The sequence below is a fragment of the Lichenostomus cassidix genome, chromosome Z (genome assembly GCF_008360975.1).
Source record: "Lichenostomus cassidix isolate B80296 chromosome Z, HeHo_3.0, whole genome shotgun sequence".
In the NCBI taxonomy this organism is placed as follows: Eukaryota; Metazoa; Chordata; class Aves; order Passeriformes; family Meliphagidae; genus Lichenostomus; species Lichenostomus cassidix.
Genome location: NC_139511.1, coordinates 52,565,001 through 52,578,714, shown reverse-complemented (window position 1 = coordinate 52,578,714; position 13,714 = coordinate 52,565,001). Strand labels below are relative to the sequence as shown.

At 37.7% G+C, this 13,714-nt stretch overlaps 1 protein-coding gene across 2 annotated transcripts in view; it reads left to right on the top strand.

The window, feature by feature from the left end:
* HOMER1 (homer scaffold protein 1) overlaps positions 1-13,714 on the top strand; it is an 89,892-nt gene that overhangs the window by 51,102 nt on the left and 25,076 nt on the right. For both annotated transcript variants that reach the window (XM_085042297.1, XM_085042298.1), the window contains exon 6: positions 13,070-13,226. In XM_085042297.1, coding sequence (XP_084898423.1) covers positions 13,070-13,226 — 157 coding nt within the window. The remainder of the gene's footprint in view (positions 1-13,069; positions 13,227-13,714) is intronic.

Genomic DNA, 13,714 nt, shown 5'->3' with positions numbered 1-13,714 from the left:
CTATAAGTGTATTGGTTTTGTCAGATGAATTAAGATTGCCAAAGATTTATCCCTTATTTAGTGATAGGTTAAGCTAGTAATTCCTTTGGAGTCTGTTGTGGCCTGGATTCTTTGGTGGAGAGCCAGAAAATTCTGACATGTCCATGTGACAATGAGGTCAAAAAATTACGGCTGACGGGCTTCCATAGTGCCTGATGCCTTTCCTCCTAAATAGGCACCTAAGACTGGGTGGATGAAGTGCCATATTGGGATACTTAACTTCTTTTAGCTTTTAAACATTTAAACCTGCTAAAGAGAGGCGTCAACCACCACATCCTCTTTCCCAGACACAGCCTTTATTTGTACCTGCTGGCACTTTTGCTTTCTGTTTGCTGTGGAAGCAACACAGTGTCGTGTTCTCTGGGATTCCCATCACCCTACCATGGCTCCCTGATGGGCTGTTTGAATTATTCTCCCTACTCTACAGATCAGGGTTCCTGTCCAGATAGACTAGAAGACTAGAGCAAAAGCTCACTGATCAAGTACACATCCAAAGTTGCTTTCTTGTAAGCCATTTCAGGATGTGTCTGAATATCCAAACAGCATTCAGTCTGCACCCGAACAAGTTGTTTGATTGAACGTAATTGTGTCATGTTGCTTTTCTGTCACATTGTAGTAGGCAGCTCCCTTGCAGTGGGTCTTTGATATTGTCAATCTGGTTCTGGCAGACATGGGTATAGGTTAGGGGCAGGCACACATCAAGACAACTAATTTGTCTGTCAAAAATGTGTACTTAATGTATTCTCTTTTTGAAGTTAAGAATATTTCACAGTGACACGAAACAGCCATCAAATTTTGTCTGTAACAAATTGAGTTGGCACAAATCAGCAATGAACTAGAATATAAGGGAGTTTTTTAATCAGCTGTTAAGCCATTTGGCAAGTGCTGATAAAGCTGTGTGAAGGTGCTGAAATAAAATATCTGCAATGTCTAGAACTCTGGTTTCTCAAGTACACAATAATAAAGCATTGCGGGTGGTCCGCAACTCATGATCAGCTCTGATTGTAAAGTCATTGCCTTTGCAGATTTTACTCCATGGCATTGCGATGTTCTGTCTTCCTGATATGAAATGCAGAGAGTTTGGTTTCTAAATTAAAGTTAGAATACTGGAAACCATTCTTCTGGGAGACTGCAGTCCCACAGGTAATTAAGAAGTAATTTTCTTCAAATAATATGGCTCACACAAAAATACCAAATCAAACCAAAACCCTGCAAGTGAATTGACTGAATTCTGCTAAGTTATACAACTCTAGTAGATTGCCAAAGGAAGAAAAATAATATTTTTTTTCCATTTCACGATAATGAAAATAGATAGAAAAATAAGATACAGTTTTGTTGTCTGAAGCCAAATGTGTGTAGGCAATACATCAGATTAATTTGGCCTGAATTTTAAGAAAATAGCCAAAATAGTTTCTTATGTGCTTGAAGTGTGATCTAACTGACCACTGTGTATGACTGCAAGTTACCTGTTCACTTCATTTAGGAATTACTTTGAAATTTAAAACTAATGTAACAACACAACCATACCAATTGTGTAGTACCTTCCTTCTTTACTCTTCAGAGGTTTTAGTATTCTGGTTTGATTCTTCTTTGGCACTTCAGGAATCATTTGTGCTGGGTTTATGATCAGCATAGTGGGAGGCTGAAGAAAGCTGACTTTTAAACATCTTCACGTCATTGTGTTTGCTTTACCTTTTCCCTAGTTTAGGGGCCTTATCAGGGAAAGTGAAATAGAGCTTGCATTACTAGAAAACAAACATGCTGAAATGTGGCACATAGGCACAGCCTCATGGAAGGATGAAAGTTCAGTCTCTGCTCTGCTGTCCGTGAATTCACAACTAGCAACACTCATTCAGCTTCCTTCTTGCCCAACTGGGTTTGGGATAAGTTAAGCAAGATGGGATGATGAGAGAAGAGAGGAGCCAAGCTTTGTATTCTTCTTTGAAACTGTTGCATCAATGAAGTGTTGAATTGGAAAGAATAGGTCTACAAATTATTATATTTTAACTTCCAGCTGAATTCTTGAGCCAAATCATCTGCATTATTCCAAAAAGAAGATGAAGGAAATCTAAAATCACTTTGTTCAGACAGAGTAAAAAGGAGCTGTTAACTGCCAGTTAGTTAAGGAAGGTGCTATGTCAGTTTTTATCTTTTCAAATGGGAGTATTTAAAATTAGGGAGAGAAACATATGTAGGGACTGCTTTCTCTGAGTGTTAACCTGTAGTTAATGGAAAAGGTATCAGTATCAGAAGCTTCCCAGGTATTATATTGAATCTTTTGTTTCATCAGTTTTATTTGGTTTTAGTAGATTTGGCTCTAGGGTCAGCATAGTACAAGCAATATAGTCTGTTCTTGGATTCAAATTCAGTTTAAACAAGGCAAATGTAATATTTCCATTCTCTTAATGAACTAGAATGGAAAAAAAAAATCACTTGCAGTATCTGCATGTGTTACAACTCACTTGTGAATTGTTTTGTTCAAACTTATGTAGTCAATAAATGTTTTATTGTGATCATATCATGCGACTTACTGCTTGTTCTTCAAAATACTTCTGAGAGTTCCATAGATGACTTAGTTTGGACTTTATATTTAGGCTATTGACTCTTAAGTAATTGCATGGCTACCACAGGAGATAAATTAAACTTAATTAAATTTTCTGTGCTTCCACGTAGCTTCAGTTGCCTTTATGGAATAAGCTTATTTCATTGTCAGCATGTAAACTGACAGTTCATCTCCAGCACTACCTGTGCTATTAATGCATCCTGTTGTACTTACAGGGATAAGCAAACTGGCAATTGTAATGCAAAAATGAATTGCAGCTGTAGTTATTATTTGACATGGTAAAATAACCTAAAATGCTGTCCGGGTGGAGGCCGAGTAGTCATAATTCGGAATCTTTACGCAGCTGCCCAATCACAAAGGACTGTTTTTGTAGGTCATTCAATAAGAATGCTTTTCTGTTGCTGGTAGAAGAGTTGTGAGGCCCTGCAGCTGTATTAGAGTCTTCTGCTGAGATCAGTGTTTACTAAGAAGTTAGGGTGGCAACCAGCATTAAGGTTGTCTTAGAGGCTGAGCTGTCCTGTCATATCAGCAACAGAAGGTTCAGTTAAGAACTAAAATAGGCATTTGTAAATCTTTCACATTGAACAAGCAGTAACAGCTGCTCCATCTTCAGCAGCAGCACAACACACTCCAGTCACAGCTGTGACAACACCTATAAACGCAGGCAGAGGCTTGTGCTGAGGATCTCCACTAGCATGTGGTTTATGTCAGATTTACAAGGTTGGGAGAAGTCCCTTTGGCCAGGTCACCACTCTGCATGTGGCTGTAGTTGCCCAGAGCATAGCTTTTACTGTATTCACTCTCTTGTTGCAGAGTTGAAAATCTGAGCTGAGCTCTGTAGAATCAACCTGTAGCTGCCACAGCCTCGTGAGCCACATCTGTACAGCTAAATAAAATGTGCCTTGGCGCTGAGGTCTGTGGGCTGAATTGTTTCCTCATGTTTCCTATTCTGTGCCCGTTCAATGTCCTTGACGCTGTAAGACACAGTTACTGTGTTTTGTATGGCATCCTTTTCTGGTCCAACATACCTGCAAAAATCAGAGGGCTTTATTGCCACCCATTTGAGTGGTATTGTTCTTGCACAAAAACACAGATCAACACTGCATGCCCAGGAGTGTTTCAGATGGGAATGGAATTGTTACAGATCCCATAAGGCCTCCAAAGACTGTGAAGATGGAAGGGTGCTAAACCTGACTATGGGCAGATTCTGCTTAGAATCTCCTTGGCTAAGTCTCACTGAACAGGGCAGTTTGCAGAGAGTGCAAACTCCCCAGTCTATTTGGAATCTGTCGGAAGCTCAGGGCTTTTGGCCTTTTTTACTAAGTAGAGGAGGTGGTCACTGTGAAAGGAGTTGTTCCTTCAGCATTTTTGTGGCAAAGCCAGGAGAGTTTTTCAAACTCATTGAGGTGTAATTGGGAGCATAGTTCAGTGAAACTGTTAAAATCTGAATAGCACTCCATAAAAGACAGCCCAGCTGAGAGATGTATAGGGATGTTGAATACTCTATTCTGTTACATTGCTGATAGAGTGTGAATTGATTCAATGCACACCCAAATTGTTGTTAATAGTAGGATTTTTGAAAGAAACTTGGGGTTTTGCCTAGCCAGGGGCCTAGCAGAATTAATCCATAATAATTTAGACTGTGAATTTGCAGTTAAAATGCTTTAAATTCTTGTGTGTACAGATGAGTTCTGCCATGAAAGTGTCCATAATTCAGATCATTTTAGTGTCAGGGTTACCGTGTCCTAGTATCTGACTTGCCAATAGCTACATCATCTAATTGATTTCTTAAAGTGATTAAGCGCTGTAAATGCCAGAGTCAATTTTACTTTCTTTGCAGCCAAATACCTAGTCATTTTAGAAAATAGGATGTAAGCTCCTAAATAACTTTAGTTGCTTTTAAAAACATAATTTTGTTGGAATATTTGAGATTTTCAGCACCATAGCAACAGCAAGAAATTATGCCTAATGTTCAGTGTACTAAAAAAACTTATTGAGTATCAGTTGCACACTACAGATCTGAGAGTAAACTACTTCCAACTATAGCAGTATAGTATTTCAATAGGAGAATAAGGACAAGTTTTTTTTACTTTTTCAGAATATGTGATAAAATTTTAGGTCAGCAAGGCCTCACAGGCATGAGAATAAAATACTTAGAGTGATAACCAATTTCAGTAACGGAGCAAGGGCAAATATTTTTTTCATAGTTCAGAGTATGTGATAATTGTTAGATCTATAAGGTTTTAATGATTACTGCAAAAAAACCTAGCAATTAACTAGCCATGCTTGTTCCTTCAAAGTTCTAGAAGTTATAAGAAAGTGTTACTGTTCTTTGTTTATGCTCTGTGGCCTTCAGGAAGACATAACAAATGTCTGTTTACTTTATAAAATTTAATGACTAATATAAAAATGAGATCTTTTAAAAAGTATAAAATTAAGAATTGAGTCTCTTCAGAGAGATTAGGGACTTTCTCCAGGATAAATACAGGTTTTTGTTTTGTGATACAGTGTACAAAATCATGCTTAAAACTGTGTTTAACAGCATAATTTAAATAAGAAACAGAGTTCAAATGTTATCTCTGTGAACACATCCAGCACACACTAGCAGGCAGTACAAGAAACAAGTAATGTCGTTGTTTCTTGTGAAGAAGAGTGACTTCACTGTGTCCCACCCTATAACTTGGGTTAGGACCGAGACCTAAGTCCTGCATGGGCAGAGATCATTACCAAATCATTAATTTTGTATTAATACCCAGTCTTCTGTGTTCCATGAAGTATCTTTCCAGAGCTCTTCTGTTCTGTTGGCTCCTAGTGTTTCAATAAGCAGTGAACATGTTGTTAGCCATATTTAACTCTGGCTTTGTTGCCTTTTGCAGGCATACCATGCTGGGTTACTAGAGGTAGTGTTTATGTGAAAATTCACAGCCTTAAAAGTAATTTTGTATCCAGTCTATTTCTCAAGGATGAGTTCCCATATTGAAAGCAATCTGTATTATGGGGGTTTCTATAGCCCTGTGATGAATAAAGGCTGTGATGAGTAACATAGAGAGCGTGGCTTTGAGTGGTGGATCTGAACAGGGTATGTGTCGCTGTTGAGCAGCTAGCAGAGTAAAGAGGTCAGTTCTCAGTGGCAAGAAGGAAAGACCTTTATTGTTTTGATTTCATCATATATATATAGAGTTTTCAAAAGTCACCCAGATTGGTCGGCCAGAAGCCTTCCCCTAGGCCTGATTGGCCAGGCCTGCACCGTCCAGATCTTGGGACACTGTTTTTAATAACATCCAAACTTTATCTTTATTTACAAAACACAAAAAGAATTCTCATGGGAAAAGCTAGCCACAGGTATGCCCACCCATTTGCATTGCATAGTGGTCTGCTCTATAGTGAAAAGGATCTGTATCATTACTTAACTTCTTTTGTAATTTTCATCCATAAAGTCTGCAAAGATATTGATCCTTCCCCAGTGAGCTGATAAGACACAGTATAAGAGCTGCCTAAGAGCAGGACTGCCTGTAACAGAACTGGAAAGGCAAGCCTTTTCCTGTCTGTGGGCGGCACAGGTACTCTGGGTCATGGAGAATCCAGTCTAGAGATTGGTCAAGATGAAAGGCTAAATGAAAGTGAAAGCTCATATGTGAAACACCTTGAGGGAGAAATCTGTTACATCTCTAGATTGTAGCTGCCCAAATTTGCACAAAAAGCTTCTGTATTTGCCTTCTACATTGACACAGGAATGGAGAGTTCAAGCATACTGTAGCCCTGAGTTGAACAGATGTGTGCAAAACATAATAGTGCGTCCTGGATTGGGATAAACCTTCAACATTTGTACAGATGATAGACTCCTGGACACGTAATGCTCTCACCTGCTGATTGCTCATTTCATCCATTCAGCTGCCTTTCTTGCATTCCAGCAGGGTGGCTTTGGTATTAGACACCTCACTTAAAGTACCATGTGCTTCAAGGGCCTCCTTCATCTATTTGGCTTTGAGCTGATTCACAACCATGTTTTTCTGGTTTTGTGCTGATGTAACTCCACTGAGATAATGTAGATATTCCTTATCCCAAAGGGAAGAACTGATCTTTCATGCTTTGTTAATGTTCCTTCTTCTCTCCCCAGGGGAGCTATCCTCCTTTGCTAAAAATTCTTTTGAACACTCTAATTAAGGATAAGGATCTCTTTGAATATTAATTAGTTTTTCATTGGCCCACTCAAAATATTTAACTCACAGCAATTTCCTGGTAATTATCTCTGGATTATAATTTTGAGAAGATTTACTCTTTAAACAAATTCCAGTTTATCAAGTGAGGTTTCCTTTTGTATGTGTCCAGTTAATCACTATATGTAAGACAGTGAGTAGTGGCTGTGAAGAGGCAATTTTGCTTTGTGTCTTATGTTTTCTTCTTACAAAACCTGTTGTTCTTACTGTAACTCTCCCTTTTTCGCTGTTCTTTAGTTATTTATCTGTGTGACTCTGTACCACACATACGTAAATTCAGAGAGTTTTAAGTGGTTGAATCTTTTGGGCCCCTAAAAGCAGGCAGCTGTGTAGGAAGACAAAAACAGCAGAACAACAAAACCTTTCTTTCTTGCCTCTTCCTGAAGTGGGGAGATAGAACCTGGTCTACTCCATGCCTCTGTCTTCGACTTCTGCCTCATTGTAGGGATCGTTCTCTTCTGTAATTTAATAGAAGACAAAACTTCCTTCTGTTTCCTATTGCTTTGAATATTGAAGAGAGAGGGAGAGATTTCCATATCGTTGCCAGGGGCTTATGATTCTTTGGACTATGAAGACAACAACTACCCAAAAAGCATCCTGTTTAAATCCTTTCCATCATGAAGTTTTTTTACACATTTAATAGATGGCCACAAAGATGCTTTTTTGAAATCTCCAAAAAGGTGTGTCCCAAATTGCTTGTTTAAAATTTCTTCTAAATCAGGACATAAGCTGAGGAACTTGAGTCTCATTTTCAGCATGAATGAGAGGAGGTTTCCTGTGAGCTTTTAGGAATGCCTTGAGGGATGTTGCAACCCCTCACTGTGCCAAGCAGAGCCAACATCTCCATCAAATCAATCCGTCATATCATTTCAATGTAGGCAATAGGAAGCACAGCCTGTTGCAGAGATCTTTTTCCTTCCAGTCTTCAGCGTTAACCAAAGCTTACTTAATATGGAGGATTTCATAAGGACCTTTTGCAGGATTCTTTTCCAAATACACCAGGGAGTTTTACATAAACTGAAACACTTGCCTTGCACTGCCAAGGAGAAGTGATGCTATGTGTTCACTGGATCTCTCGGATGCTACTACAGCAGAACCAAATAGTTCACAATGCCCCTCTGCTTTGTTGAGCATGAAGAGCTGCTCTGCAGGGCTCACCAGCCCAGCTGTCAGAAGGGGTCACTCCTTGCTGCCAGCAGAGTTAATGCATTATTACTGGCTGGTTGACATACCATTCCTTCTGCTTGGTAATGCTCACTCCACCACGCTCTTGGGCTGCTTCCAACACATGCCACTATTTATGATCTGGGCAGCAGCTACCAGGACTCTGCTCTGTTCATATTTGTCAAGTCTTATGGATTAAATTACTGTACCAAAATCCATGTTTTATGTTGAAAGTACTCCATTCTTACTTTATTAAATTCCTCTTCATTTCTTATATCCCAAGACAGGCCTGCTCACCACACACCTGCAGTGCAGATCACAGTGACACTGAAGAAAATAGTTTACCTTGTCTTAAGTAAGAGTATTTTTTGAAACCATGACTATGCTATAGAATAAATTTTAAATTAATTAATTTTAAGTAATGAACACAATATTAAAACCTCTAAATATTAATAAAGCAGAATTCTTTGCACATTTTATTGCTATAAATCTGAAATAAACCTTAAACCATGTTTTCCAGTGTTGGTACTGCATTCAACTAAGCAGACAGTGAGTAAGCAATAGTGATTCAAAAAGCAGAAACACGATTTGAAGTGCTTTTGTTTCTTTGTTTCATGAAGGCATTTCTCAAGATAACTTCATTCTGAATGCAAGTCATCAGTGCTTATCCCCCTTTCCCTTTGCAAGCCTTCTCCAACTGGCTAAATGTGGTGACTGGAGCTTTTCAGATTAATTTTCCTTAAGTGACCTACTTTGCAGAGAAAGATAATCATGCATTTATAGCCTCTGGCACACTATTCAGGTCACAGATGGACAGATACCAAAGCTATTCCTCAGTGACTTACTGGGCTTGTAACTAATCCCCAATGAGAAAGGAGATTGGCCTGATGTTAATTGGTCAGAATGCCTAAATGTACGGAACGAAGATCATTGACTCCTACTTCAGTTTTCAGAGGGTGTCACAGTTAGGTTGTGTGGTACCAGGCAGCAGTTTTTCTAGGAGTCTTTTGTGAAAGTGGTTGAATTACTGGATGGCACAGATGTTTAATTTCTGATTTTGTACCCTTTGCTTTGACAGTGGGGCATCATATGGTGTTCTGACTGTGGGCATGTCTGATGTTACACGTATACCAGATATCCTGGCCAGCACCAAGGGTAGGAGATTCAGGAGGAATTTGACCTTTTGTTCACTAAAGCATGCTTGAGATCCTATGAACAGTTGCCATTGTCAGACCCAAACCTCTGCTACGAAATTTCCTTTTTTTTTATTAACATGATAGCTGAGCCAATAAAACTCATATCTTGTTATTATCCTCTAGATAGGATAATATCCTTTCTCTCTCTTGTATTTGGCACTAATGGAATGTATGCAAAACAGTTTGTCCTTGTGTTTTCAGATGCTCAGAAGTTTCACAAGGGAAATGACCAGGCTTTATTCTCTATCAGAGTATTTTTTAAAATTTGGTGTAGCTTTTCATGATGGAAAAGAGGCAACAGACCAGAATGTTAAGGATGTTTCTTTTTTTGAAGGACTATCTAGAAGCTTTGGGTTTCTCAGGCAGTCAGTGACATTAATTCTGACAGGTTTCAAGCAAGAACTGTTAAAATTGTGACACTGCCAGCAAAGGGATGGATGGCTTTCAGAAGGAAACAAAACATGTATGCAGGTTGAATTCTTTCACCAGAGGACTGCAAATGTGTATAACTGTGTACCCCAGTGTGTATATACAGCTTTGCACACAGTGCAGAGCTGGAAAATGCTATGGTAGAAATTTCACTGTTTGGATCAGTGTGATCGCTGACTAAGTGTTCATATTTCAAGTGCTTTGTAGAGCACATAGTCTCAGAACACATGAGGGATGATTCAAATTAGGTTTAGATATTTACAACTGTTAAGACAACCTGTCAGGGATGTGTATGTGTTTTCTATGACAGAATCTAATGCAGTGAGGGCATAATCAATTCCTTTTAGCAGCAAGCCTTTCAGACAGTAATTAAGTCAAAGGTTTTAGAGAGAAAAGGTATGTGCAGATCTCTTGTACCTATCCCAAGGAACTGTATTGCAGCTGTTCCACCATTAAAATTCTGGCTATGTGCTTTAGCAGTTTTTGGGAGACTTTTGAGCCTTCCATGTGTCCATCAGCTCCTGGTTCTGTGTGTTTCCTTTCACAGAGGTTAGCCTCAGCAGCTCCTTCTCCAAAGGAGAGTTTTCATTGTATCTGCATGATATTATTTTTCTCAGTCTTTCCTCAGGAAGGGTTGGTACATTTGAACCAATGTGGCTCAACAGATACAGGCTTCAATGCAGATACTCTCACTCTAACCTAAGAAGAGCCTGCTGTAGGTGTGCTTTTATCTGGTTCTAAAGTAATTAATCTAAATCCAGTTTTAACCAAACTAATCCATAGAACATAATTTAATTATCTTCTTTGTTGTTTTTATTTTCTTTTTTTTTTAATCTCAAGAAAGTATTTGAGAAAAGTAAGTCAGAACACCCAGGACTGGTTATGGGCTATTTTAATCAAATTATGATTTTATGAAAATAAAAAAATTCGCATCTTTGAGACTGTTTCCTAGTGTGATATCCATAAAAAAGAAACAGGATTCTTCTAAATACTTCGGAAGTCATTGTATATTATCAGATACAAAACTAGACTAATTTAAGTAATATGTTTCCACATTATGGAACTGTAGTGGAACATGCAGAAGATACAGTAACAATTATTCGTACAAAAAACCCCAGTATATGCTACAAATAAGTAACACCTGCATTACAATAGGCATGTTCCTGCCCACTATGTAGATCTCTTATGGAAAAAAACACTACAGTTGAGAAATAATACAGATGCATTCTTGTTGAGAATAACCAATTGAAAAATAACAAGATCCAAAGAAATCTGATAGCTTTTGAACCAGATTCGCCATAGCACTAATAGAAAATACATGCTTCATATTTCATGCTGACATTCTATTATGCAAGGAATTACTTGAAAGCTCCTGGCTGTTTTCTTGGGAGGCACTGTAGCAGGGACACCAGGCAACAGTGGAAGTGAAACATACCACAAATCACCCTCACATTATTACTCATCACTACCTGAGAGTTTGACTTCTGGGTTCTGCATGGATTAGAAGGGTATCATCATATATTATAAGCATTATAATATTAAAAACTCTCCTTTCACTTCTTTAGGATAATAGATGATGAAACATCTCCCAGCCTTTGACTGTCTTGGATAGAGCTATGTTACGTCAGTTTGTGTGCATATATCCTCTGGGGCAAAATATGAGCAGTAAGGCACATTTTGTAAGCAAGTACCAGTGTCACATATAAACAATTTGCTAGTAGCTAGTAGTTGCCAGTAGTCCTGCAGGACTGCTAAATGTAGCTCACTTGCATGAAACTACTGGATTGGATATTTTTTGTCAGATCAGAACATCAGGAAGGAGCTATGAATATAATAAAGTACTAGATATTTTGAGCATTCTTTTAATACAATTTGTTCATCTCCTGGGCTACTACAAGGGAAAATTAAATCTGAACAAAAGAGTAGACATGGTTACAGAAATTTGTGTTTATCTTCTTGAATATATGAGTCTGTGTTCCATGATGAAGTCGGTTCATCATTACTTTATTTTAGTCCTTAAAGATCTAAAATTTCCAGTGGTGAACTTCTAATTGGTTGTATCATTAAATGCTAGAGCATATCCCTCTTCTGGAGGAACCTGTATTCCTGTATAAGTGGTCAAAGCACTATTTGGAAGGAAATGCTGGAATATGGAGGAATCAGATATAAAATTTTAGTGAAACAGTACACATTATCTGAATAGGTAATGAATGTTCCCCAGTGTCTGGTTAATTTTGAACACATAAGGAATGTTTATAGGAGTAATAATGTTTTTGAAATATGCTTTGATGGGATGGGCTTTGCATATGCAGGAAGTAGAAGAAAGAAATGAAGTGGATATAGTGATGGCAGAATATTTCATTATACATGCATACAAAGTTCAAATAAATCTATAAACTTACGTGCAAAATAGTAATAAATTATAATTAATTTAATAATATTATAATTGTAATAATTCTTCATACTAAATCATTTTGGTCAGAGTTACAGATCTTTGGTTTTCAATGATGCCTTTAATAGTGAGCTAATTAGAAAAAATGAATTATTTTCTATATGTATTGTCCATGTAGGTGTGCACCTCACATGCTGTTAGCATTGCACAAGTATACATTAATGAGCTATTTGCATATAATTCATGTAATGCATTCACCTGATGTGTCTGAGATACCTTTCCCTTGTGTACTGAGTGTAAAGAGATGGTCTGCAGATGATGGCAAACTAATTACCTGTGAAAATTAAAGCTCTGTGTTTGCTTAGAGAACAACTATATTGTAAGCAGGGATTTTCTTCTGCAGGCTACTTCAGTAAACCTCAGCATCAGCTTCCACTTTGCAATAAAGCAGTAGTGTATCCATTCTACTTGATCTCTACTCTCTTTGCTGATATTACTAAGGAAAAACATATTAATAGTATTATGAAATTGAAGATCTTTGAATTTGCAAGTACAAATTAAATATGGTATTTAATAAAGAAAGTATGTTTCTTTACTTTTCTTTACTTTAGGACAAAAAAGCAGTACTTCTAAAGCACTATATTAGCTCTCTTTAATCAAGTCAATGACAAATATTTTTCTACAATATATTTCATAAAATAGTAGATTAAAAAAACACTTTCATTCAATGTGCATATATTAACAGAGTGACTAATCATATACGTATTCTTGAATTGCATGCTGTTGCTTTTGGGAAGCTAATGTGGATTTTATAATATTTAACATTTTATTTAGAAGTATACCCTGTTGGACTGGGAAGGTAAGATGTTGTTTTCCAATAGTGCTATATCTATATTTTCTTAATTTATAGATTTGATGATTTGAGCATTTGGATTCTCATTTAGTCATTTAGTCATACAATTTTTTGCATAACTCTATTTTTGTTGGATATTGAAAAACTTATAAGGCATTTTAAAAGCATGAAGGAAGAGATTCGGGCGTTCTGATCATTCTCATTCTGTCTGTGCAGTTCGACAATCAGCAAGCATTGGGAGGCAGAGCTGGCCGCGCTCAAGGGCAACAACGCTAAGCTCACAGCAGCCCTGCTGGAGTCCACTGCCAACGTGAAACAATGGAAGCAGCAACTTGCTGCATATCAGGAGGAAGCAGAACGTCTTCATAAGCGGGTAAGTCAAGGCAAATGGCCAGGATACTTGAGGTGGAAATACTGTGATTGTATTCACTCGTTTTCAAGTAAAAGAAGTTTACTGTTGCAACGTTAGGTTAATCTTTGAGACAGAAATTAATGATTTCTTTAAAGCATTTCCTCCAACTGGAAATTATTTGCGTTGTAGGAGTTCTTTTTCTGCAAGGGTTATTGTTGCAAGAATCAAACCTTTTGACATGTGTTCCAGCTTTCATTCTTTATTTGATGCTATCACATCTGTTTCACAATATTCTCCATAGCCTTACAGTCTAGTCCCTTTTGCATTTAAGCCTTCAGAAACCTGACATCAAATCTGTAAGTTAACAAAATCTTATTTTAGTGTTCTCATATAAAAAAGATGAACAGCTGCCTCTCATCCTTGCACACAAAGGACCATGAACAACACAAACACAACTGAAAACCAAGTTCATTATATGCAAATAGAAATCTGCACTTATTTTCATACAG